Raw genomic sequence first — 27,737 nt, 5'->3', positions numbered from 1 at the left:
TTGGATTCCGGTTCGAATACCACCGAATAGGCCAGTTATATTAGTGTTTTGTGATTTCCTCACTTGTAACTCTAAGTACCAATCAGTTTCCATTAGAAAGATCTCATGAAGACATCGTCTCCACAGCAGATAGCCTTTAAGAGACAAATTTACAGTACTAAATTAAAAAAATATCGGATGTGAACATTACAAGACTTACTTGTACGGCCTATTAAATTATACACAGTTTTTTGCTGCATTTCATTTAAATTCATTTCCTAGAATTTCATTAGAGATATATTTCGCGTTTAATTAATTCAGCTCTCACTTCACGGCAAGGCAAAAATACATAAAAACTCAAAAACATCTTCATTAAAAATTAAAAAATATCGAAAAACATAAAACACTAAACACAATTAAAATTTTTTTATAGTTAAAATTACAGTTTCTACGCACAAACACGCAATTCGGCCAACGGGCAAGAAGGCAGATTTCTCGATGCACAAAACTACATTTGTGCACTACTTTTTTCGGTTTACTTTTGGTCCCACTCAGCAAAAAGACACTGAAGATGCAGAATCTGATTTAATTCACTCTTCGGCTAAGTTTGAAATGTAAACAAATATAAGCTCTATAAGACTCAGTCGCACTTAAACAACTTTTAAATTGTTGTTAATTCTACATCTATTACATGCAGATTAACTAAAACCTTAACCGGAACATAAAAACAACATAATTCAATCACCTTTAAAACAAAAAATGCACAATTTACCAACATATAATAGTAATACTATAATAATGAAACCAGCTCACCGCGTCGAGTAACAGATTGGATATATATATTTATATACTTTTGGTGCGGCCGATTTGAACCAAAAAGGGAGATGCACAACTATTTGTCACAGCAGTCCTCTATACAAAATTTCAACGGTCTGAGTTTACTTGTTTTTGAGTGATGCGAGATACAAACATACGTACGCACGCACGCAGAGACGCCAGGAAAAATTCCCTTCAGAATTCCTTTTAAATCAGTTTTATAATTTTTTGGGAAAAAACGAGTCCTTTATTCTGTCTTTACGTACAGATGTCACGAAAAAAAATCGTTAATTCGATAGCGCTCAAAATGGATATTTTCGTTGATATATGATACCGGAAATTCTTCGCGATTACAATACTTCCTTTTTACTTCCCGAAGTAAAAAGGACATTATGATTCATCTGTCTTACCTAATCTTACTTTAACTTTAATTACCTTGGCAATTCACCTTACATAATTAAAAATTAAAATAAATAAGTAATATCTTTTAGCATGTAGAACTGCGTTTGCAATCTATATATAAATATTAATACTTAGTTTTTTTTTTTTTTTTTTTTTTTTTTTTCTTCATGAATATGATTCAGAGAGAAACCATCGAAAACTTACCTTGGATGAAATCTTTAGCTGTTTTTTTACGAAGTTCGGTAACACTGTCAGCTTCGGGGTTCGCCCACTCCAGCACCAAACGGCGATTGTACAAATGAGTGCTATGACACAAGGCTTCAAAAGCACGCTAAAAAAAAAAAAAAAAAAAGAAAAGATTTCTTGAAAACACATGTATATTACAATTAAACAACGTAAAAATGAAGGTAAAGGAATCGAAAAAGTAGCGACAATACGCTACACTCCAGAATGCACCTGAAACTACCACACATGAGCACTCAATTATGTTACGTAAGGTAACAAGGGGGGAGGAACTGTGCCCAGTGACGATCCTTCATCCTCTTCACGACTAAACCTAAATTGGAAACATCTCTTACCCATTATTATTTTCCACCCCTTGTTATAAACGTTGTTGTTGTTGCTAATCTTCATGCCTAGGAATAGTATACTAGACGAGGTCCACGAGTCCACTCACCTTTAGAAAATCAAAAACAAGCTTAGGAGACCCGTAAAGGTCCACAAGAGACAACTCCAGGCACTCAAGGATATGTGCCGGTGATGCGGGTGCATTGTGACATTTCGAACAAATTGGGTGCATCTTGACACCACTCTCAACCTCAAGTCCCCTCAAGTGTCCACTGAAGAATCGGGAAAGTGTTGTCTGAACACATCTTTCGCAATCCATAGCAAGGGATCTTCCAGGACAATCAGCTTGATACCAGGGATGACTCGGGGGAACGAGCCAAATCTGCCTGTCAGCATGTCTTCTAATGGAACGCAGTTCAAGATATGTCAGTGAATTGATAATTGGCAAAGGTTCTTCAGAAGCCTCCCTCGCCAGAATATCTGCCATTTCATTCCCCCATATATCAACATGGGAAGGAATCCACTGAAGATGCACTTCACAGAGTGACGAGACGTAACGATTATAAACGTAAATGTTTGGTTTGGTTTATTTAATTACGGCAAAGCACACTAGGGCTATCTGCCTAAGGGGAGGGATGCCTTTGTGGAGGACTTTCTAAGGGAAACTGGCTCGTATACACGTTACACATGGGGAAAACCACGAAAACGCCCATGCAGCCAGCCCGTTCGCGGGATTCGAACCTCGGACCGAACTACCAGTGTTCAGCGACATTACCGCTCGGCCGCTGGTGGGCATTATAAACGTAAAAGATAGCCATTCTTTAAACTATATAAATTACTTAAAACAATTACATAATTTGAATTAGCTTATTTTTGCTTTTGACCTTTCTTAAGAAAAGAATTTTAATACCAGTTTTATGTTAGCTATTGCGTTTTACTTGTTAGGTAAAGATTGTTTACAAAAATCTTTAGAAAATATGATTGAATCTATTGAATCAGGGGCTCAGAAAGTCCAAATTTATGATGGCAGAGCTTTTGCAACCTTTTGCAATGAAAGTACTCACCTACTTTCAGACACTGAAGTAAAACTGATCAAAAAGTAATGAATGTAAAAGAAATGATGCTAAACAGCCTACATATGTTGTTGAAAGCATTGATTCTACCTTCATTTATTTATAAAAGAGAGTCAGCCAAATAAATTCCATGGGGGAGGGTAGTAGTACTGGGTTTTCAAGTTTTATTTTCATGAACAACAAAAATTTTACTTATGACGAGTGCTTCAAAAGGAAAAGCCAATGGATAACTAACAGACCTTATAAAATGGTATTATCTCATTATGTGTAGGGGTTACAAATTGATCTTTTAGTAGCTACAGTGGTGAATCAAATAACAAACATAATCCGTTCTAAGAGGCGTTTGAAAGCAGTTTGTGTTGTTTCGTTTGGCAAGAGCCATATTTAATATTAAACGAACACCAGATCAAGTGTATTTAAGCTAAAAGAAAAACGATTTACCAAAGCCTTCGATGTTCACTTCAAAAGACTACAGAAAGAGAAAACCTCTGACTCCTAATTTTGCGAATTCATTCAGGTCGGAAGGGCATTCATAACCCAAATTCTGCTCACTTTTCCCTCAAAACTCTATAATAACACTCTTGTACACTTCTGCATTGAATACAACCCACACTCTTTGCAGAATTATTTACTGACACACAGGTATTGTTCACCTTATCGCTTGTCAATTCAATATACCATTTTCCAAAGCACGGGAAAAGTCTTCGAATGAATGACTTCAAAAGAAAAGAGCATCGCACACGTATCTTTCAGGTTTCGTTAGCGAAAGAGGTGCGCGTTATATGGCGAATGTAAATAAAAATTAATAAACGTAGTTGGGAAGTACGAGGGCATTTCGAAAAGTAAAGATACAATGGCTCGCATTTCTTTAAAAAAAAAAAAAAAAAAAAAAAAAAAAAAACATTTATTTAGAAAACGTCAGTTACATCTTATTAACTGGATTATTTATTATTTTTCGACATAATCACCCCCGTTATCCAAACATTTGTTAAGTCGGTGCACAAGCTTTTGTATCCCGCAGTCATAGAAGGTTGCCGCCTGTTGGAACCCAGCGTGCACACAATTTCCTGTAACCTAACTTGACAGTCATAACTTCAAAAAGAGTTGCCATTGACACTTCCAGTATGATCTGATGCAATTCTTTCAATTTGAGACGTCTATTAGCACGAATTGCTTCCTCTGTTTTCTAAAGAAGGGCATCAGAGATCACAGATGGCCGATCTGTTCTTTGTTTGTCATGAACATCGGTCCTACCTTCAGAGAAATGACGATACCATTTCGTTACATTTTGTCGATTCATAATGTTCCCATAAACAGAAACAATTTCTTTGTGAATATCCGCTGGTCGCTGACCTTTTGCATGAAGAAAACTTATGACGGAGCGCACTTCGCATTTGGCGGGATTCTGAATCGGCGCAGCCATTTTAAACACGACCTACTCCAACCAGAATCAACGTTAGAATGCCGAACGACCGCGAGGAGAAAGCTAACGGTTCAAGGTTAACACCTGTGTTGCCAACTTGCTCACCAAAACTTTTCTTTTCCTCTGGCGTACGGTGTATCTTTACTTTTCGAAATGCCCACGTATATGTGCACATTATACGCCGAAATACATGGTAGTTTAAAGGTCCTGTGAAACAAGCAAACTAGAAAACTAGCACATATATAATTTGAGATTTTCCACAAAAGAACATTCCCAAATCGGCGAAGTTTGAAAACAAGTGGTTTGCGCCATTTGTTTATATGCGCGAAGACGTTATTAATCAAATTAATGATTAAATTATAAATTATTCCCGCCCACCCATGATATCTCGTTCGCAAGTATGGTCGCTGTTAGTCGAATCGTTTGGGAACTAACCCACTAAACCAGAGACTACCACTTACGATCGAATTTAGTACAGACTATCAGAGTTTCAAAACGAGAAACGTGAAAGCATTTTCATGCCAGATCCTGAAAAAATTCATATATAGATAAAAATCTATATAACAACATCTTTATACATGCAGGTAGCTGTCATTATACAGCCAACAACAGATACTCCATTTCGCATTTCATCAATGATTGTTAATTGCATTGTCGATATGATAACGGGATGCGAAGTAGACAAGAACTTTATGAATCGTTCTTCAGAGGAAAGACACTACAAGACTTAAGACCATCTCGAACCGATTTCTAATTCTTCGTAATCAGTAACCATAACACTGGAAAAGCAAAATTTTAGTACGCAAACAGCATGAAAAGTTCTTCCCACCGGCAGAATTTTAAATAACAAAGGAAGTGAACGGAAACGTAAGCTACGAGAAATGCTGAAAAATCTCTTGGAATTGTGCAGAAACGGATTGTTTTGAGGCAAACGACGAAAATTGGTGGCATGGGAGGAAGGGAGGCGATCAACCTCCACCGTTTTCAGAGAACGTAGGGACGGTGTGGGGGGGAGAGGGGTAGTGGAAGAGAAATGACGATAAATTATTCAATTCTAATCCCTCTTTCCAGACTCAGAGATTAGAGAAGACTTAAAAAGATACTTTAAAATAATCCCCTTCATCCCGGGGGACAGGAGATTCGAACCAGGAAAAACGCGAAGAGGAAATCGAAGCAAAATGAACTTTGATGAAACTCTTGAGATAGTTTCAAAATGAATGAGAAGCGAATTCAGGTATGTGCATCACTTGATTTACCTATCAGAAATATGTTTACTGCAATAAAATCCAAAAACTGCAAAATTAAAAAGAAAAAAAAAAAAAAAATAAATAAATAAAAGATAAAAACGGGTAATTTATTTAATTGATATAAAAGATGAATTCCTAACATTACAGACACCCACAGTCACGTTTTTTCACTATATTTTAAATTACACCATTTTAAGATGGTTGATCAGTGATTTAATGCTACGCTACCACAAGATTAATGAACTACATAAATTAAAAAATTGTCGGTTCTGACACATGTAGCCGAATTTGTAGGGAAAATCTTTTCTTTAGCTTACAGATAATAGAAGTTTACTACAAAGTACAAAGCGATAGAGTTTAAAAAAGAAAAAAATTGAAAGTTTTCAGACTTTATATTATGCCAAAAGATGCCTTTTTTTTCTTCGCACTTACACCTTAAAATTCAGTTCAACATCAATATCACAAAATATTTTACACAGCATATCTTTAGAATTTAGTTTCTTAATCAGAAACTTATAAATGCTTTACAAAATATGAAATAGATTGTAGGGTTTTATGTTTATTTTTAACTAACAAGTTTAAGTTTTAATTTTAGGCTTTCCTATAAGCCTTCATTCCCCAAATTGTCAATGCCGAAATATTTAAATTTGCTAGCACGCGTGAAGGAATGCAAATTCTACCTTGAGTTTAAAACCGAGGTTCAGTAGGAAAGTTAGGGAGAGATAGGCTATTGCCGTCACCTCCGTTACGTGAGCTTGTACTCCCGGAGTTATTGCTGGTTTAAGTGGCTTAACTGCATTTACTTGCCGCCATCAGTTTCGACACGGGTTTAAGAAACAGGAATATCTGAGTTCAGTAGGGGATTTCTACTACTTGTGAATATCTTCGAATTTTTAGTTTAGTTCTATGATTTCAGTTAGCACCCAAGGGAGGCGTAGTGTGTTAGCATCGAGTTGACGCACTGCAAATTTTAAAGAGTTTAATAAAGGGTAATTTTAACCCTTCTTCTGTGTAGTTACTATTACAGTTCTCACTTAGAAGTTAGACAAGTAGACCATACAAGATAATAAAACAAATTCCAAATTCGGATTTCCAGATGCCCATATTCGGGTGGAGACATACTTTAATCAAAATTTGATGGCTCTAGGAACCGTTGTTAATCACAATGCGAGAAACATACACACATTAATGCGGATTCTTCATTATTTAATTTCTTTAAATATAATACAGGGCTCTAATATTTGGTGGCAATAATTTAAAAAGTGATTTGCCGTTTATACTGATTCAACACAAAATGCCAAAATGAAATTAATAATTAACTTAACGATGTGTGACTTTTTCCTTTGTGGGATATCTCAAAAGCAAAGTGTTTTCCAGTCGCCCCAAAGATCAAGATGAACTTTAAACAGCTATTCGTGAAGAGGTTGCCAGTATTCCCGGAGGAATGTTCCCGACGTGCAATGCATAATGTTCAAGCAAGATACCATAAGTGCCTTAGAAGAAATGGAGGACATTCAGAAGACGTGATTTTTAGGACATAGAAATTGCATTTTGAACAACTGCATTTTTGAAACAAAAACATTTTCACAAATGACATTTCATGTAGTTTATGCGTGTGTATCCACAAAATAGTAAATACATTTGTATAAACAAAAACAGCATTGTTCATAATCGTCCATTTCCCTGCCGCACCCTGTACTTTATTTTATCCCTTAATTTCAAGTTTCCTCAGCACTGTAGTTTTTTTTTTTTTTTTTTTTTTAAGAGTTTTACTTCTGTTGAAAGAGTTAAGGAAAGCTTGCACAAACTTATGCAAAAGTTTTTCTTGTTCTTAATTTCTGCGAGTCCATGTTCTACGATTGCTGTCATTGATAGAGGGTGGGATAAAAAAAGGGGGAAATTAGCATATTCAGTTTATTACCAATAAATTAATTACTAGAGATCATGGGATAGTGCTCTAAAGCAATCAATCATGGTACTACCCAATGAACTCCTTTTATTACATGTTAGAATCCTTCTCCCCCCAAATAAAGCTATTAACTCCAATTGACTTTGGATGTGCTTTCTGCTGGCAGGCTTTTGCAGTTGAAGTTTCTGGTGAAGTCTCTGTTTAATACTACTAACATGCAAATTGGCTTCACGTTTATCAGGCACTGAGTTATTAAGGTGGTTGATACAATTTTGGGAGATTCTCTTCCATTTCTGAAGAACAGAACTTTGTAAGTGAATATGCATCAGGAAGAAAAACTGTGGTTAACAGCAATGCATCTGTCTGATGTGTCCCAAACACGTTAATCAGATTCAAATTTCGGAGGCATGCATTCCATTGCTTCTTTTTCAAACATTTGGTTCACAAGACATGCCAAATTAAGTCAGACTTTGTCATAATACAAAAATACTGAGTAACCGATGGAGCAGTATAAGCCACAATTACAGGTCTGAGAACTTCATCTGTGTAGCTTTGTGCAGACAGGGACAAACTCTGAATAATGTGCAGATTTATTTGCTCACTTAACAGTATTCCTTTTTGTTCAAACACCACACAGTCTTCAGCAAAACACAACCTTATCTTGACATGGACTGAACTATGCTACATTTTCTCCACATCAGAAGTTGCCAGTTGTCAGGCTATAGAATCTGGACTCGTCAAAAAAATGAGTTTGGTTCTACTCGATTCCCAATCACAGTACTTTTTAACTCATTTTCTTCAAGACATATAATATTAGGAAGTCATCAAAATATAAACAAATAGCCTATGTGCCGACAATACATGTGCATGAAGGTGTCTGCAAAGTGTTTGTTTTGATATTCTTCTTCTGACTGCTGCTGAAAGTTATCTTTGCAAGTGGAAGGTATCACAATACTTCTTCGGAAAGACTGTTATTGGCAAATAACGCTCATTACCTGAGGGAATACCTCGTAAGTGATCTTGAAAAAGATATCTTTGAATTTTCTCCATCTCTTAGAACTGACTCTTAGAACTTGCACTTCTGCTCAGTTGAATAAGTTGAGATTTTGTTTTCAGTTTCCAACTTTTCTATGTCTTGGCATGAGATACTTTCTGACAAATGATGTTATTCAACATGCTGACATGAGAGAGACACAACAAATTGCTTCTTATGCGGTATGTAATACAAGACTACAGTTTCATAAAAACCAGTTTATATGATATTTTTATGAATGTCAGTGCGTCTTGCTAGTAGTAATAAAGGGTTTAACAAACTTTAAACAATAAAAAGGTTTGTATGGCTTTTCACTAGGTAAAGCAAAACTTTTACCTATGTCTGTTTTCTCTATAAAATACAGATTAAGTAATCAAGTTGACTTTGAAAATATTATTGATGATTTTGTTTCAATAAAAGTAAGAAAAATAAAATTATAAAACAACGCATGACTATATACACTGCTCGACATTGAAAATGCAACACCAAGAAGGAGTGGTCAGAAATTTATGCAAATTTTAGAGTAGACGTACTTCACTGAGTTATGCGAATGATGTGAAATGCGCAGCTCTCCGATGCACATGAAGTAAGATATAAGGAAAGGAATGTGCAGAATGGGCAATATTCGTGCCGTTATTTCTGCCAGATGAATCATCGAAGAAAGTTGGTTTTTGTCCCAGAGGATACGTGTAATAGGAAAGAACGCCAGGCCGCCGTCAACGAAGACATTTCCAGCAGATAGACGATTTTATGAGGGGTATGGTGATCGGATTGAAAAGGGCGGGTTGGTCATTACGTCAAATCGCAGCTGATACCCACATGGATGCGAGCACGGTGCATCGGCTATGGTGAACATGGTTGGAACAAAGAAATGTGGGAAGAAGGAGGGGTGTAGGTGCAGCCAGAGTGATGTCAGCACGCGTGGATCGACGCATCCGCCAACAAGCTGTGGCGGTCCCGCAACTCACTTGTACTGCGTTTCTGCAGCATGTGCAAGATACCCTGGATGTTCCCGCGTCGACCAGAACCATTTCCTGTCAATTGGTTGAACGCGACCTGCACTTACGGCGTCCGTTAAGAAGACTGCCATTAACCCCACAGCATAGATGCCAATGTTTAGAATGGTGCCGGATTGGAGCGATGTGGATGACAGAATGGCGAAATGACGTGTTCTCAGATGAGTCACGCTTCTATTTATCCAGTGACAGTCGCCGCATACATGTGTGGCGTCGACGTGGAGACATATCTAATCCGGCAGTAACTGTGGAACGCCCCACCGCGTGATAACATGGCATAATGGTTTGGGGCGCTATTGCCTATGATTCCAGGTCACCTCTAGTTCGTATTCAGGGCACTATGACGGCCCAACGATACTTGGATAATGTTCTGAAGCCGGTGGCAATCCCCTACCTTCTGGTGCTCCCTAATGCAATTTTTCAGCAGGATAACGCTCGACCACACAGTGCTCGCATCTGCCAACATGCTCTGCAACATATATAGATGCTTCCCTGGCCACCATACTCTCCTTACCTGTCACCAATCGAACATGTGTGGGATGTGATTGGACGCCATTTGCAGACTCTGTCTCTACCTCGTTCAGAAGACGAACTGTGGCAAATGGTTAAAAGGGAATGGAGAGCCATCCCTCAGGACACCATCTACACTCTTATTGACTATATGCCTAGACGTGTTTCTTCGTGCATCGCTGTTGGCAGTGGTCCTACATCCTACTGAGCCGACGCCATTCTCACTCTGTATTCTGACTATCATTTTGAAATAAAGATCACTTATTGCTGCTTGCTGTCTCTTTTTTCCAAATTTCATCACTTTCTGACCACTCCTTCTTTGTGTTGCATTTTCAATGTCGAGCAGTGTATATGCAGTACCTTTTACATTAACTACAGCATAGCTGTTAAACCTGAATAGGGTTTTTATGCTGCACAGCAACACCATTTGAGAGGAACTCCAAACTGATCTGAATTCAGTTATAATGCATGATTCACATTCATGTTATTTAACTATTTGCAATACAATTCTGATGTAAATAAATCTTATGTTCTTTGTCTAATTTCATTTTAAAATTTTTTTATATTTTTAGACTGAAAAAATCCTGAGTAATGAAGGAAAGCTTTTATTTATCAAAGTACTTTTAAATATGATGAAAATAGAATTAATAATTAATGTACAGAGTGTTTACATGGATAAACTTAGTAATGTACCACATATCAAAATAAAACAAAATTAAATATAAATATTAACTGATTATACACTGCTAGAATCTTCATATAAAAATATATAGATATCTATAGTAGACTAAGACAACTCACATCAAATGAAATTTAATAAGATCAATAAAATATCATAAAAAATACAGTTCAAATGAAATAAAATTTAATAAGAAAAATTATTCTGAAAATCACTAGAAATGGGAGAATGGAATTTGCCTAATTTAAGTTTCATTAATTCAATAAATTTCATTTACTGCTCGGAAATACTTTCCTTAATAAGGCTAAAAATTAAAAGCCAAAACTTTAGTGATCTACTGAGAGACTGGGGGATGTGATGAAAAAAACAGGTGACTTCCAGTAAAACCAACATTGTTGGCAGATACTTTTCAATGTCATTTATTTTTTGTCAAAAACATAATTTTAAATTTTAAAATTTTAAATCATTATTTGCATCATTTTTCTGAATAAAAGCTTAGATTAAAAATTATGATTATAAGTTATTATGATTTAAAACAGCTGCCTTTTACTAATGTAAAAATGTACAGATATAGTTAATTTGATTTCATATGTATAGTGGCATGAGTATACCTCTTTCCTTCAGGTGAAAAATATCTCTAGGCATAGTTATACATAGCTCATCAATTCATTACCAATATATTTTTCCAAAATGCAGCTTTTTTTATCTTTAATATCAAAAACTCCAGTATCTCCAATGATAACTGATTAACACTTTCATGATATACAGATGTACCAAAGGCAGTATTAGCGTTTACAACCTTTTTTTTTCATTCTTATTTTACTGTTGGTACAAATACAAACAACTTTGATGAGGAACTGGAAATTTTATATGTAGCTCTGTAGCAGTTTCAAATTTGCAACAATTGCTTGAATAGGGTTACTACTGTTTTGCAATAAAATTCCATTCTAGAAATTACCACTGACAACAAAGCATATGATTTAAAATGAGTCACTTGATGAACTCTTCATGCATTTTTAATGATCTTCAAGGAGTTCCCATTTGGTGTGATTTGAAGGCTCACAAGAAAGGTATGACATCCTTCGAAACTCAGAAAGGGTTCTAGTCTATCATTCTGTTAAATTCTAAGCAAATACATATCTTAAGAAGAAATATTTGCCCTCAACAATGAATCAGAGTGTTCTTGATCTGAAGTTTTCCATTTCAAGCTTCTCTTTACAATCAGCTGTTACTGCATTTATCCTTTTCAGACAACACGACTCTCTCGGTGTCAATATGCTGACTGAGAGCTCCTCTTCTTTCTCTGTTTGTAACTTTGGACAAACAACAAATGTCATTCATTTTGACTCATACTCAGTTCTTTTAATCATACATATAAAAGGCACTGGGGGGACAATGAGGTAGTTGCCAAATGCCAACCATTTGATAAAAATAATAATAGCAACACAAACATAAATCTAACTGCTTCTGGTTCTACTTGTTCAACATGTGATCAAATATTATATAAAAAATGGATATTAGAACTTACAAGTGACTTGAGAAAATATAGGCCATGTCTACACAGGATGCTACATATGATATGTTCAATGAATTTCAATGCATTCTTTGTGGGAAGGATGTTTCAGAAAACATTTTTTGAAACAAAATTTCAAAGTCTTACAACAAAAAGGAATTATTACTTGCTGCTGCCTGGATGGTTCACAAGTCAACTTTTATATTTTTATTTATGCATGTAAATCACTTACATCAAATTGATTAGCTTCTACTATGAATACCTTTATTTTCTGAAATGTTAATCAATTATATCTGAGAAAAATCTTTTCATGCATTATGAAATGATCTATGCTTTGCAGCATTTGTATGTTGCATAAGTTGAGTTTTAATTGTTGCAACACTTATTGTCCCTTTACAAAACATGCAACAGGCTGTAGCAGCTTTACATATTATTAAAATCTTGTAGTTTAAATAATTTAAATAGTTGAACATTAAGGTATTTGTGAATGGCAATATTTGAAACCAGACTCGAGTGCCACGTGCGACTCTCGCACGAAGAATGAAGAATGTAATTTATTTTTAAAAATGTTAGAATATGTTTTCTCTTTTTGTATGTATGTCACCATTTTTTTGAGTGTTAAATAAAAGTTATTGCTGTGCTCCATCATTGGAGTTGCTTCATTTCGCCAAAGAAGTATTACATTCTTAATTATTTTGGAGGCACCGACCGAGATCGAATAATCGTGCGTATTTTTATTTTATTAGTTCATCACTGAACATAATATTAGTGATACCAGATTATTACTTCCTGTTCATATAGAATTGCTTTATTTTATTAGTTCATCACTGAATGCAATATTAGTGATACCAGATTATTACTTCCTGTTAATAATAAATTTTCTTATTTTATTAACGTATTTGATACGAGGGCAATCCCAAAAAAAAGGTCTCCTATTTTTTGGTTACGTAGAGAAAGTTTTAATACGGTTGTTGGCAACACTGTTGTGAGTGGTGCCTTCTCCGCTATCACATAAGCACGCAGGCGCTTCGCTAGGATGCTCAGTCTTGGCTTGGCAGCCATTCGAAATGGAGCTCCCGATAAACGTTACCGCCAAGTGCGAAGTCGTGCATGGATGTCAAAAACATTCGCAAGTGGTGTAGAGAGTTTACAGGTGGTCATACTCAAATTCATGATGAAGAAAGGAGCGGGAGTCCGTCAAATGCCGACGAGACAATCACGAAAGTTGAGGAACTCATGCGTAAAGATTGGAGGATCAGGTTCAACGCTTCCTGAAGGGCATGGCGGCAAGCTGGTATAACATGGGCATTGTAAAACTACCACAGCATCTACAAAAATACATCGACCGAAATGGCGATTATGTTGAAAAATAAAGCATTCATCAATCTTTAAAGTGATGTAGCAATTATAGAAAATAAACGGTTCTTTGTATATCTAAAAATATAGGAGACCTTTTTTTTGGGATTGCCCTCGTATTATATTTAATATTCATTTTAGTTGTCCAGACGGTAGATATATATATTGCTCTATGTTATTATTCTTATTTTAATCACAATTAATGTGGTAGAGAGAATGAACTTCATATAATTTAAATATTTCATTTTTGAGGTATACGTACTTAACAAAGTGCATTTAATTTCGTGATTTCGGACTGCATTAATTAATTAAAGTAATTGAATTGAGCTATTTTGAGGAAATATAAAGAACACAGTGTTCGTTAATTTTAAACATAGAAACAATGTCTTACTTAGGAAGAGCTCGTAAGGAAGATTTGCAAAATCTCGCGGCTGAACTGGGAGTTCACGTGACTGCAGATTTGAAAATAGTCGATTTAAAACAGAAAATTGTTGAAAGTAGAGATTATGATGAAGTCTTCGTCAAAGGAGTCTTAGACACAATAATAGAAGAACGGAAAGAGAGGGAGAAAAGAGAAGAACGGAAAGAGAGGGAGGAAAGGGAAAGAGAAGAACGTAGGAGACAGAAAGAAGCAGAAGAGCGGAGAAGGAACGAACAGTATGAATTACAGAGATTAAGACTTGAAGCAGAGACAAAGACTCAAAATGCCGGACAGATCCCGCCGAAAACAGAGCTGCGTCACCTTATGCAGAAATTTGATGACAAGAAAGGAGATATCAGTCTATATTTGCTATTGTTTAAAAGGCAAGCAGAATGGGCTAAAATTGATAAAGAAGAATTTGTATCTCATTTACTAGAACTACTTCCTTACGAAGTAACCCAGTTAATAGCTAGAGAACCCTCTGATAAAGCTAAAGACTATGAACATGTGAAAAATTTATTGTTAAGACGGTTTAAACTAAGCCCGGAAAAGTTTAGGCAGAAATTTATGAAACATCAAAAGAATACCGAATCCACATGGGTGGATTTCAATTATGAAATAGAAAATTATTGCAAAGAATGGGTGATTGGTCTAGGAGTTAAGACTTTTGATCAGTTGCTAGATTTGATGGTGATTGACCAACTTAAACGTCGAGTTCCTCCTGAAATTCGAGATCATTTTCTTGATGAGTGGGTAGAGATGATTTCATCTAAAAAATTAGCTGAAAAACTTGATGCCTATGAAAACGTTTGCGGAAACTTTCAAAAAAGGCCTGTAGTGGATCGGCAGAAAGAAAGATACAATGCACTAACTCAAGGTAAATTGAGTTCAGATAATAAAAATAAAACTGAAAAAAAAATTGTTATCAGGATTTAATTCGCAAAGCTGGTTTCATAGACCTAGAAGTCCACGTCCAGATGATAAATATGAAAAATGAAAAACGCCACAATGCTATCAGTGTGGGTCTTATCAACATTTAAGACCCCAATGTCCAAAACTTAAGAATAGTACTGAATTTCCTGCTAATCTTAACAGAATTAGTGCAAAACCAGAGGATAAATTTCTATTACCTTATATTAGTATGGGTTACATAAATGGTCATAAAATTCCTATATTAAGGGATTCAGGTGCTAGTATTGATATAGTTTGTCGCAAATACATCACGCCAGAAATGCTGACAGGTGAAAATGTGTGGGTGCAACAGCCATTAGATTTGAATCCAACCTGTTTACCATTGGCTGAGATCGAACTAAATTGCGATCTTGGGCGAGTAATAACTAAGGCTGCCATTATTAGAAATGAACTCGACAAAGGAAGGTATTTATTAGGCAATCGAACTTTTGCACGGTTGAATAAACAAGGAAAGGAACCTGATAGTTGTCCTCACCAGGTCAATGCTGTCTCTACTAGAGCTCAAAAGAAAAGAGAAATAGCCGAAGAGAAGATCTTGGAACCGATGAAGGAAGAAAATAAAGCATCCAGAGATGTTTTTGAAGAAGAAGATAATTTACCGGAGCTAAATTCGGAAGATGAAACTCTCATGAAACTGGTAAACATTGAAGAAATTGCACAACTTCAGCTTGCTGATGAGGAACTGTCTAAAATCATCCAAGAAGTTAAAGAAGGTACATGCAAAAATGAGAACTATAGTCTGAAAAGAAAAGAGCATTTAGTTAAAAAAACGACGGATAAAATGGGCTTTGAAAGACAGCTTGTCGTTATACCTGAAAAACTCAAGCCGTCAATTATAAAGATGTGCCACGAAGGAACTTCTGGTCATTTGGGTGTCAAAAAGACCAAAGACAGACTTGCTAGATATTTTTACTGGACGAGGTGTTACAAAGAAACTGAAGATTTTGTAAGAACCTGTGATGCTTGTCAGCGCACTGGAAAAGGAAATGACAAAAAGAAGGCTCCAATGACATTAGTACCAGTAATTTCTGAAATATTCACTAAAATAAATGTCAATGCCGTTGGTCCGCTACCTATTTCAAAGACTGGAAAAAAATATATTATTACAGCTCTGTGTATGTCGTCCAAATATCCAGATGCTGTTGCGGTGACAGACATTTCTTCGTCATCTGTGATTGATGCTTTCTTACAGATTTTCAGTTGTATGGGTTTCCCAAAAGTGATCCAAACAGATCAGGGGACCTCTTTCATCAGTGCTTTGACAGAGAAATTTTTGGAGCGTTTCGTCATTAAACATGTAAGAAGATCTGTGTATCATCCGCAGAGTAATCCTGTTGAGCGATTCCATAGAACGCTAAAAAGGGTGTTAAGAGTCGTATGTATAGGAGCGACTTCGGATTGGGAGAATTATCTACCGTCAGTTCTTTTTGCTCTCAGAACAGTCACACACGAAAGCACTGGTTTTACACCAGCAGAATTAGTTCATGGCAAAAAACCTACGAACGCCAATCACTTTACTTTATGAGCAGTGGCTAGAACCGATTGAAGAAAGTAATAATGTTGTCAGTTACGTTTTTGAACTTATTAATCGAATGAAGAAATGCCAAGAACTTGCCGTGGAAAACATGAAAGAAGCTCAACAACGGAGGAAAACATGGTATGATCGAAATGCAGTGAAAAGGGAATTTGCTAGAGGAGATTCAGTTCTTGTTTTATCAACGAATCGTCAAAATAAACTAGAAGAACAGTGGAAAGGACCTGGAAAAATATAGCAGAAAATTTCAGAAACCAATTACATTGTAAGTTTCAAGGAACAAAATGAGCCAAATCAAGTATATCACATTAACATGCTTAAACCATATTACAAAAGACCAGAAATGATTAATGTGATAACTGAAGTGGAAGGAGACTTAGAAATGGACATTCCTCATTTACCTTCTAATCCCAGCATATCAAATTTCTTGGACATCATGGAGGAGAATGAACTCGAGAAAAGGTTGAAATCCGAGCAAATAGACGATTTACGAAAGATTTTATGGAAATATTCTGGTTGTTTTTCAAATAATCCTGGACTAACAAAGTTAGTTTGTCACGATATTGAGCTATTAAATAACGAACCAATACAAATAAAGCCATACAGACTGTCACCCCGACAGACTGAAATTCTCAAAAGGGAAATCCAGAAAATGCTCGATCTTATTATAGAGCCGGGAGAATCAGACTATACATCTCCCATGATTTTGATAGAATCTTCATCAAAGGATCCTCGGCCTTGTATTGATTATCGTAAACTCAATGCTGTTACTAAAACTGAATACTATCCTTTGCCTAATATTGAAGAACGTATCGAAACTGTAGCAAAAGCAAAATATATTACCCTATTAGATTTATCTAGAGGCAACTGGCAAATTCCGTTAACAGAAAGAGCCCAAAGATATGCAACATTTGTAACTAGTTTTGGAAGTTTCAGGCCTCTACGTTTACCCTTTGGATTAAAAAATGCCCCATATTTTTTTTTAGCAAAGTTATGACTAAAGTCCTGGCTGGATGCGAAGGTTTCGCTGTACCATACCTGGATGACATTGCCATTTACTCAGAAAACTGGGAAGAGCACCTTAAAAACTTAACTTCTGTTCTAGAGAGAATACAGAAAGCAAATTTACGACTAAAACCAGCAAAATGTAAATTTGCACAAGATCAAGTGAGATACCTAGGCCATGTTGTGGGACAAGGACAACGAACCCCGGATGAAGTAAAGATCCTGGCTGTAAAGGAGTATCCTACACCTAAAACTAAAACAGAAGTTTTGTGCTTTCTTAGGACTGGTAGGGTATTATCGCCAGAACATACCGAGATTTTCGGAAATTGCTTCACCCCTCACGGACGCTTTGAAGGGGGTAACAAAAAAAAGGAAATATACAATGGTCTGAAATATGTGACAAAGCTTTTAAAAATTTAAAAGAGTTGCTATGCAAGAAACCAATTCTGTATGCTCCAGACTTTGATAAAAGGTTTATTATACAAACCGATGCCTCAAACCGATGACAATGGCATGGGTATAGTACTATGCCAATTTGTTGATGAACAACGTGAACATCCTATCTTGTATATAAGCAAAAAATTTACTAAGTTTGAAAAGAATTATTATGCTACTGAAAAGGAGTGCGCTGCTATCATCTACGTTATCAAGAAACTGCATTTTTATCTGGATGGTCAGCAAGAATTCTTGATTCAAACTGATCATAATCCTTTGGTTTGGTTACAATCCAACGCCAAATGTAACTCTAGATTGATGCGCTGGGCACTCTCATTACAACCTTATAATTTTAAGGTCATTCATCGCAAAGGATCTTTGCACAAGAACGTAGATGTTCTGAGTAGAATTAAGTAATGTAATAACTCTTAGTGTATGTAACCACGTTCAGAATTTATTTTATTATTTAACGTATGCTCAACTGATGTATTTGAGCGTTCTCCATTTTTTTTTTCTTTTTAAATGTGGTGTAAAAGTATTTGTTTAAAACTTTAAATTTTTGACCTGAAATTTGGAAACTTATGAGAGAAGTTACCTTTTCTCTTTAAGCATTTGAGCAAGCCGAGCTTATAAACTTTCGAATTTTACAGAACTTTTCCCTTTGGTAAAAGTCTCTCCGTTGGGGGAGAGGTTGTAACAGCTTTACATATTATTAAAATCTTGTAGTTTAAATAATTTAAATAGTTGAACATTAAGGAATTTGTGAATGGCAATATTTGAAACCAGACTCGAGTGCCACGTGCGGCTCTCGCACGAAGAATGTAATTTATTTTTAAATGTTAGAATATGTTTTCTCTTCTTGTATGTATGTCGCCATTTTTTTGAGTGTTAAATAAAAGTTATTGCTGTGCTCGATCACTGGAGTTGCTTCATTTCGCCAAAGAAGTATTACAAGGCTTAATAGCCATTACCTTTCAAATGCCATTTGTTGATTTTGGTTCTATTTTTAACAGTGGCTGTTAAATACTTTTTAGGAGATTTTCTCACTCAGTGCATCTTTACAATCAATTTACTCATTTCCTGGGAAAAATAAAATTCAGGATATAAAATTACAACCAAGAAGAAATAATTTTCATTGGCATCACTGAAAGATATAATTTTTAAGTATCATGTCCAGTACTCCACGCCATCAGTCATGATGCAATAGAAAAGGAAGATTTCATTCTCATATGATGATATCAAGCTGATTTTACATTTGAAGGCAAGGAAAACAATCAAAACATCAACACATGAAAATTTTGAATATTAAGAAAGATATATTGATTACATAAAAGTTTATTAATTTTAAAAAATGTATTTCAGTGATTTGAAAAACACTAGCAATTTTACCCTTACTAAAATATGCGAGTTATGTCACATCATTCTTTAGGAAGATTGCAATTTGGTATATGACAATGATTTAAATAAACTGTCAGCTTAGAGAAATATTTGCATAAAAAAATTTTACATTAGTTTCCTACACAGTTAATATTAAGATCAATATATAAGATAAAAGCTAATAGTAAACTAATTAATTTATTAATTTATTGCAAACTGGATCATCAGGTATATTTTGTTACTTCAGTACACGTTATAAATAAATATATTTATAATGCCATTTATTAACACATTGTATGCACATATATTTCGCTGCAGACTTTTCCTTGTGTAGTGGGTGCGTATCTTCATGAATTTCACTTGAGTTTGGTTATTTATTAAAATCACAATAAATCAATACACACTTACAATGCCTATCATATTTATATGATGTCCGTTGTCAAGCACAAATCTACTAAATACGTACCTTTATGTAGCCTGCGCTGTACTGATAGATTGCAAAATACGTAAAAGTACGTTCCCCATGTGCAGTGTCTTAAGATGTAAGGTATATCATCAATGTAGCAGGTAATTATTGTGTTTCTCTTATCTGCTCCCCTGTTATAACCATGACAGTAAGTCACAGAGATGGAGCATGATTTAAAATTGTTAAAAATTACTCTACATGAATACAATTTCAAAATGGAAAATCTTGATTTTTTTAAAGCTGGAATGGTATTTTAAAAAAAATAAAACTTTTCATTGTTATAATGCAAGCTGAAGGGGACAAAAAGTCATAGTTTGGCCATAGCCAAACCAGTTGATATTATTGCATATTGAGGAATGTCTTCTTAAATTTACATTTCAAATATGATAGTTCAGGGAAAAAAATTAAAAGGATAATAAGAAAAGTAATTTTTACCTTAGCATCAACTTTTGTACAAAAGTCAACAAAACCAAAACCTCTGTGTTCTGATGAACCATCATGTTTCTTTGGAAGGCGAACAAATTTCAACTCACCGTATTGTCTACAAAAAAGATTGATTGCATAATGTTATGCAATTAAGTAAAACTCTCTTTTATTTTAGAATACATTATTTTGCGCAAACTAGTTTCTAAACCAATCATGAAATTTTACTTACTTAAACAAATCTTTAACTTCACTTTCTGATGCTTGAAAGGGAATATTTCGTACAAGGATCTTTGATGTAAGTTGTTTTTTTATTTCCTGCTTTTTTCGTCCAGAGGGAGCAGCTGGCCTAATAAATGATACATTCAATTTTTCATCACAATAATTCAACTCACATTTTTTACCTGAATGCTAATCGTACATAGCCATTATAATTTTTCCTAAAATTATTTGTAAAAAGCTCAGAAATATGACCTTATTTATGCATAATCCATACTACTGATTAGATATGATATAAATATCAACCATAAAGATGTTTGATCACTTATGCTATAAATTATTTACAAATTATTAAAATCATATAGGTGGAAATCATATTTAGTAAAATATATGCAATTAGACAATTGCAAAGAACCTAATGAGTTTTATATAAAATCTATATCAATCTAAGGTTGTTTATTTTGTTTAATTTTTGGCCCGTATCTTTTCTGTACACATGAAGCGTTACTTAGTAAACTAACTCTTACCATCAGTAAGTATACTTTGATTCTTCACTTATTTAATTACCTTTAGTGAAAATGAAACTTAATATTTTAGTACGCTTTATTAGCTTATTAAAATACTTGACTTTTTAGGACTATTCTTAAAATTTTTAAGGAGTAAAATGCAAAAATATGTGCACATTAACATGATGAACAAAATATAGGAGCAGAAATATATATTTCGTATGTTTCATATACCATATAAGCAATATGGCTATATTTACAGTTTGATGTCAAACTGCCCTGACGTTTACAGATTTCTATAACATTTCTGTAAACTTTAAAATTTTAAAACATTTTTAAAACAGAATATTTTTTAATTATTTGAATTACATTAAAGTTTATCTACAAAAATCACATCTAAATATGGCTATTCCTAATTCAATACAGTTAACTCCCATTTCCAGGATAATACCAGAGACAACATTCACTGTTTATTTAAAACTGTAGTTAATCTTGTTACAACTGTGGTGCGGGGAGTAGAAAAAAGCAATCAATCATATTATAATTATGGTTAATTCAAAATCATAATTAATCCAAGGGCAAATAAATAAACATGGAAGAGAAATAAACCCTACTAGAACTAGCCCTCTCCGCAAAAAATTTTTAATTTGGATATTAATTGATTATATTAATTAAATTAATCATTTGATTATATTAATTAAATCGGTACTAAAAATAAAAGAAATTTATTGCAAATAATAAAAAAAATAAGCATTATTAGAAGTGAAGAAACTAAGCTATAAATGCATATAATATCGTCTGCTATCTCTTGGGTTTCTCTCTTCCTTTTTGTATTATCCTCACATAATTTTATGCTAATGGTTTGCGATAATAATTTTTCCATAACTGCATAATAATCAAATTTAACCTTTTTTTTTTTCAGATGGGGCCTGGGTAAGCAACTTGATTAAGTGGAAGCAGACTGTATCAGCATATGCATTTATAGCATACACAGATGAGTCAACACTCTGAAATACAGTGCTTTTGTTTTAGAGCATGTTCAGTACATGTCTATTTTTATAAGAATTAGAAAAAACAATGATTAAAATTACTTTAGTGTTCGTGCTGCAAATTTTAACTCCAAAGCATGCCCATCAAGTTTGGATAACTGAAGGTTTTGAACAGCATCAACAGCAGCAGACTTTGTCTTGAACTGAACAAACCCAAAACCCATTGAAAGTAATTTGCCTGAAATAAAAAATGCAATCCATAAGTATAATGTGCACATTTTAATCAATAACTTATACTGAAATTTCTGAAGAAGTTTTTCATTCTCACTATTATACTAATTTCAGCATATGTTGAAACATTTGCTATTATAGTTGAATTAATAATTTAATTTTGATACAACAAAGCATACTGTTTAATGCACTGCAGCTGTCAAATGCACAACTTTGAATTATGGAAAATCTGTATACATTTTAACCGTTAATCATTATATAATTTTAATTTTCAAAATTGAAAATTATATTTGAAAATCTGCAAAAGAATGAATAATAGATCTGGTCATTTTTTGTTTTCAGAAAGCTAATTTTAAAATAGTAAGTTTAATAAAATATATTGTAAGATTTTAATAGAAATGCACACAAAAAATGCTAAATATTAAAAAAATTGACATTAAATGCTTTAGTATAATATAATACAGTCAAAAGTCGTTAATTCGGACACCCATAATCCAGAATGATCTATAATCCGGTCCTCAAAGTTAAAAACTTTCTGCGCATACGCGGCGTTGATGCGTGCGCGTAAGACCTTTTACGACTGCGCATATGTGTGTGCGCAAGCACAGAATACGTTTTCGCCTGCGCGTTTTATGTATAACAGACGGTGTAAGCTAAAATTATCTAATTATCTATTTCAGTTAATGTCGATGATTGTGTTGTTCCTTAATCTTTGAATTGAATCCGGCTTATTATTTTTTGCAGACTGTAAGAGCACTACTATAAAAGTAAACTTGAACTTTCGATTATGTCAAATAGAATTTCCGATTCTGGAGCTCCCAAAGGATCGTACAAAATGAAAGTATGTTTCGTTGTCCATCAAACAAAAAGTAGAATTGCTGCAAAAAATGGATAAAGACATGAAGAATGTGACAGAGAGGTTAGTGAAAACGAAAAAATTTCGATTGACAAGTTAGTCGGTATTCTCGGCACAGCAATTAACGGGACTTGAACAGCGGAACTTTGTAACTGAACAAAAAATTATGTCTGTTTATAGAATTAAAAAGAAAGTATTATCACATAAAACGAAGCAACTTAAACAACTTACATTGAAAGAAATGTTTAATAAAGTAAACAAATAAATATTAAGCTTTTTTTTTTGTAAATTTTGATACCCTTTAGATCATAATTGTTCTTTATTTCATAAATTACGGTTTCATATTTTTAATTTTAGAATTTCTGCATGCCATCTTACGAGATTTAAACTGATGATCTATAATCCGGAAAAATCGATAATCCGGAATCGCCGAAGTCCCAACGAGTCCGGATTAACGACTTTTGACTGTATAGAGTAAAAATGTAGATGTTATGGAGAGGAACACTTTAATGTTTTGTTCCTTCGGACAGAAAGATAAATGCATGCCCTGTATATGAAGTATGAAAATTCTGGTTTTTGGCACTCCTGTCAGTTGTTTACCTCAAGGGAATAATTATTTACTACTACAGGGATAGTCCAAAAAGTTTCCTTCTGTCCTAGTTTCAGAATTACATACTTTAAAAAAATAAATTCAGTACACTAAATACAGTCATACCTCTATTTAACGAAGTCACAGAATCCTATGAAAAACTTCGCTAAACGGAGAAACTTACAGAATGCAGGTTATGATAAATCATGACTTAAGATGCAAAATGTTATTAATTTGAAACGTGAAATAGTAGTTAAATAAAATATAAAAGCAAAATTACATGTAATGCATAAATTCCATCAAAATTATGTATGAAAATTACATAAATTAATTTTGAAAAATGATATCAGCTACTTTGATTGTTACCTCTATTTAACTTAATTTGCAAAACAGGATTGCTTGGGGAATTTTTAACAATAGGGTCAGTAAATGTTTTCTTATTCAAGAACCTCCCTCCCCTCACTTCATCCCTCATGCAGAATGGAATGTGACCACAGACAATGAGTCACATGCTTTCTTTAGGATCACAGCTGCATGCACGTACCTGTCACAACAAATGAATAAATAATTTAAAAAGAAAATAAAAAGGGAAATCTTAAAAAAAAAAAAAAAAAAAAAAAAAAAATTCATTCAAAAACTTTGTTAAACAGTGAGTATATTGCCCTATTTGGAGGTTTTATACAAGGAAACTCACACCTCGAGCAGAATCCTACAGGAAGCTTCATTAAATAGACAAATTCGTAAAATAGAGTGTTTGTTAAATACAGGTTTTACTATACTTCCCAAATTTCTGCAAAATATTTCACAAAACTCAAGAGTGACCATTTGAATAATATATATTATGAATAAACTACAAATATATAAAAATGGACTCCAAAAGGCTATCACTAATGACCTTCTGGCATAAAATCTATACTTTGCAGTGTACTTCTTAATTATTACAGCTTCTCTTACTTAAGTGATGCCAATATTATAACCAAGTTTTAATCAAGAAAAAGTTCAGAACTTACATGGCAAACATGTTTATTTTTCTCATACATTTGCAGCTGCCATACTTCCACAACTACTTTAAATATAGTATCAAAATCATTTTCTTGTCAAAACAACTTCTACCATGAAAACCCCCAAACTTAACAGCCTTAAATCTATTATCGCTTTCGTTAGTGGATTGGATTACACTAAGTGGTAATTTTACTTGGAGCTCTTTGTGTAACAGGTGAAATATAAGTGACCATGGTTAGGAATGCCATTCGTTTGTCACATACACTGTCATTATTAAATTAATGGGAACCATAATAATAATGAAGTATCCTTTGTAGTGTCAAATCATTTTGTAGACAACTGTAATACCATTTAGAAATTTTAAGTTCCTTTGGACTACAGTCAAAAGTCGTTAATTCGGACACCCATAATTCGGAATGATCTATAATCCGGACCTCAAAGCTAAAAACTTTCTGCGCATGCTCCGTGTTGACACATGCGCATAGGCATTTACGTGTGCGCATAAGACCTCTTACGACTGCGTATTTGCGTGTGCGCAAGCGCAGAATACGTTTTCACGTGCGCGTTTTATGTATAACGGACAGTGTAAGCTAAAATTATCTAATTATCTATTTTAGTTAATGTTGATGATTGCGTTGTTCCTTAATTTTTGAATTGGATCCGGCTTATTATTTTTTGCAGACTGTAAGAGCAATACTAAAAAAGTAAACTTGAACTTTCGATTATGTCAAATAGAATTTTTGATTCTGGAGCTCTCAAAGGATCGTACAAAACGAAAGTATGTTTCGATGTCCATCAAACAATAAGTGGAATTGTTGCATAAAATGGATAAAGACATGAAGAATGTGACAGAGAGGTTAGTGAAAACGAAAAAATTTCGATTGACAAGTTAGTCGGTATTCTCGGCACAGCAATTAACGGGACTTGAACAGCGGAACTTTGTAAGTGAACAAGAAATTATGTCTGTTTATAGAATTAAAGAGAAAGTATTATCACATAAAACGAAGCAACTTAAACAACTTACATTGAAAGAAATGTTTAATAAAGTAAACAAATAAATATTAAGCTTTTTTTTTTGTAAATTTTGATACCCTTTAGATCATAATTGTTCTTTATTTCATAAATTACGGTTTCATATTTTTAATTTTAGAATTTCTGCATGCCATCTTACGCGATTTAAACTGATGATCTATAATCCGGAAAAATCGATAATCTGGAACCGCCGAAGTCCCGACGAGTCCGGATTAACGACTTTTGACTGTATAACAAACATTCTCACTCCAGCTGAAGGAATAAAAAGAAATCAATGTGGTTCAAACTTAAATATTCATAAAGACATCAACATAAAAGACTCCAAGATTTAAAAACAAAATTCCAAGCATACAATAAATATATATTGCATTGAAAGTAATACTTTTTAATTTACTCTTTTGTATGCTTAATGGTAGCACAGTAATTGCAATTAAAACACGTGGCAAGAAATAAAAGTATGCATGCTATTATTATTTTTTAAATTTTATTTTCTCTTATGTAGAAATACAAGACTTTGTTTTACTTTTCTAAAACTGACATTAATAGTTTTTGAAAACTGAATTGTTAGATATTATTTATTGTGTTTGATTGTCTTTTGATTACTTTTTCTTACCATTCTACAAATAAGAAATTTTAATAATTTGTCTAAATTGTATAAATCTACATTTTAATACAGAAAATATAAACTGTATTTTGAATATTGTTCTTTACTTACTTAGTATGCATTTTTATCACTGACATGAAGTGTTTTGTAAAAACGATAGCCTCACTTTTTGAGAGATTTCCATAGTAGATTTTTCTGTTTTTAAATGAAACCCATTTTAAGGGAAAATACACCAGCTTTGGGGGGGGGGACCTTTTTTTTATTATCTATTTTTGAGTAAATATAGAAATTCAGAAGTAAAAAATTAAATGTTTATGATTAAGCTATAAGTAACATTACAATTACAGTTATGTACAGCATGTTAACTAGCACACAGATGATTTGCATTTAATGATAAATTGCCAATGAGCATCAGATGACTTTAGTTACTTTAGCTACTTTCACGCTTCAGTTCTATGGCATACAGAAGTTAACTTTCTGGGTGGTAAGACATTTTGTATCTGTTTAAGAATGGCTCTATTTATACAGTATTTATTAGCTGGATTTTTCACAATCACTTACTAACCCAAAGGGCAATTTGTCCAGAAGAACTATTAATTTCATTTTGCCATTTTGTATTGTTTCAATATAAATGCATCTTCACTTTTCAAATAGTTGCCATCAAATATTACAGCCCAGAATTAAAGAAATTAAATAATCAAGAATCTGCATGAATGTACATATGTTTCTCACACTAAGAAAAAACAACGGTAACTAGAGACTTGAATAACATACTAGTCCTCTACTTGAATATGGGCATCTGGAAGCCAAAATGTAAAATCTGGAATTTGTTTTATTATCTATTTCATATTTTATAAAACTTTAACGACTTTTTGATTATCAAATTCAACAATTTAAAATGTGAGCAATGGCAACACTGTATGGGAAAAGAAATTTTTTTTTTTCAGATTTTTTTTTTTTTTACTCTTTGTTTTATAACTTTCCATTCACTATAATGATATTTAGACCATTAAAGAAAATTAAAAGATATGTTTTATTAAATAAAAATGTAATATAAACCAAGAGACAACAAATCTAAAAAACACATAAAAGCAACTGCGCTGCTCAAAATGCTAAGAAAGAAAAAGTGTGCTTTTTGATTACAACTGCACTGCTCAAAAATTAACAAAGAAAATGGGTGCTTTTTGACTAAGAGTACCACTTGGCACCAAACATAAATGAAAGTGTGAAATAACTAGATCTAATGACCTAGGCAAACCTAATATACTAATGATGTACATAGCTTCATGAAAAGAAAGGTTATTACATTAAATACAATATAAATATTAAAAAAAAGAAAAAGAAAAAAAGAAAGAAAAGAAAGAGACAAATACTGATATTCACAAGTAAGAACACATGTAATTCAAGAATTCAAAGTAACAGTTCTATAATGATTCATTTATAGTTTCAGTTGGCAGAATTCTACTAACATAAGTTCTTGATATCAAAAGTAAATAAACCAAATAGTTATCAGAAAAGGAATTAAATCTTTCTTTTCACAACACTGATATCTC

General features: G+C 33.7%; 1 protein-coding gene across 1 annotated transcript in view; it reads right to left on the bottom strand.

Annotated features, from left to right (window-relative positions):
• LOC118189441 (putative RNA-binding protein 19) overlaps positions 1-27,737 on the bottom strand; it is a 138,801-nt gene that overhangs the window by 63,882 nt on the left and 47,182 nt on the right. The window contains exons 22-25 of the mRNA XM_035360044.2: positions 21,973-22,108; positions 20,389-20,505; positions 20,169-20,274; positions 1,402-1,528 (exon numbers count right to left, since the gene is read on the bottom strand). Coding sequence (XP_035215935.1) covers positions 1,402-1,528; positions 20,169-20,274; positions 20,389-20,505; positions 21,973-22,108 — 486 coding nt within the window. The remainder of the gene's footprint in view (positions 1-1,401; positions 1,529-20,168; positions 20,275-20,388; positions 20,506-21,972; positions 22,109-27,737) is intronic.

This window comes from Stegodyphus dumicola, chromosome 5, assembly GCF_044657685.1.
Source record: "Stegodyphus dumicola isolate Sdum_Otavi_A_Nest chromosome 5, ASM4465768v1".
In the NCBI taxonomy this organism is placed as follows: domain Eukaryota; kingdom Metazoa; phylum Arthropoda; class Arachnida; order Araneae; family Eresidae; genus Stegodyphus; species Stegodyphus dumicola.
Note: the sequence above shows the minus strand (reverse complement) of the source record. Positions and strands in the feature narration are given on the sequence as shown.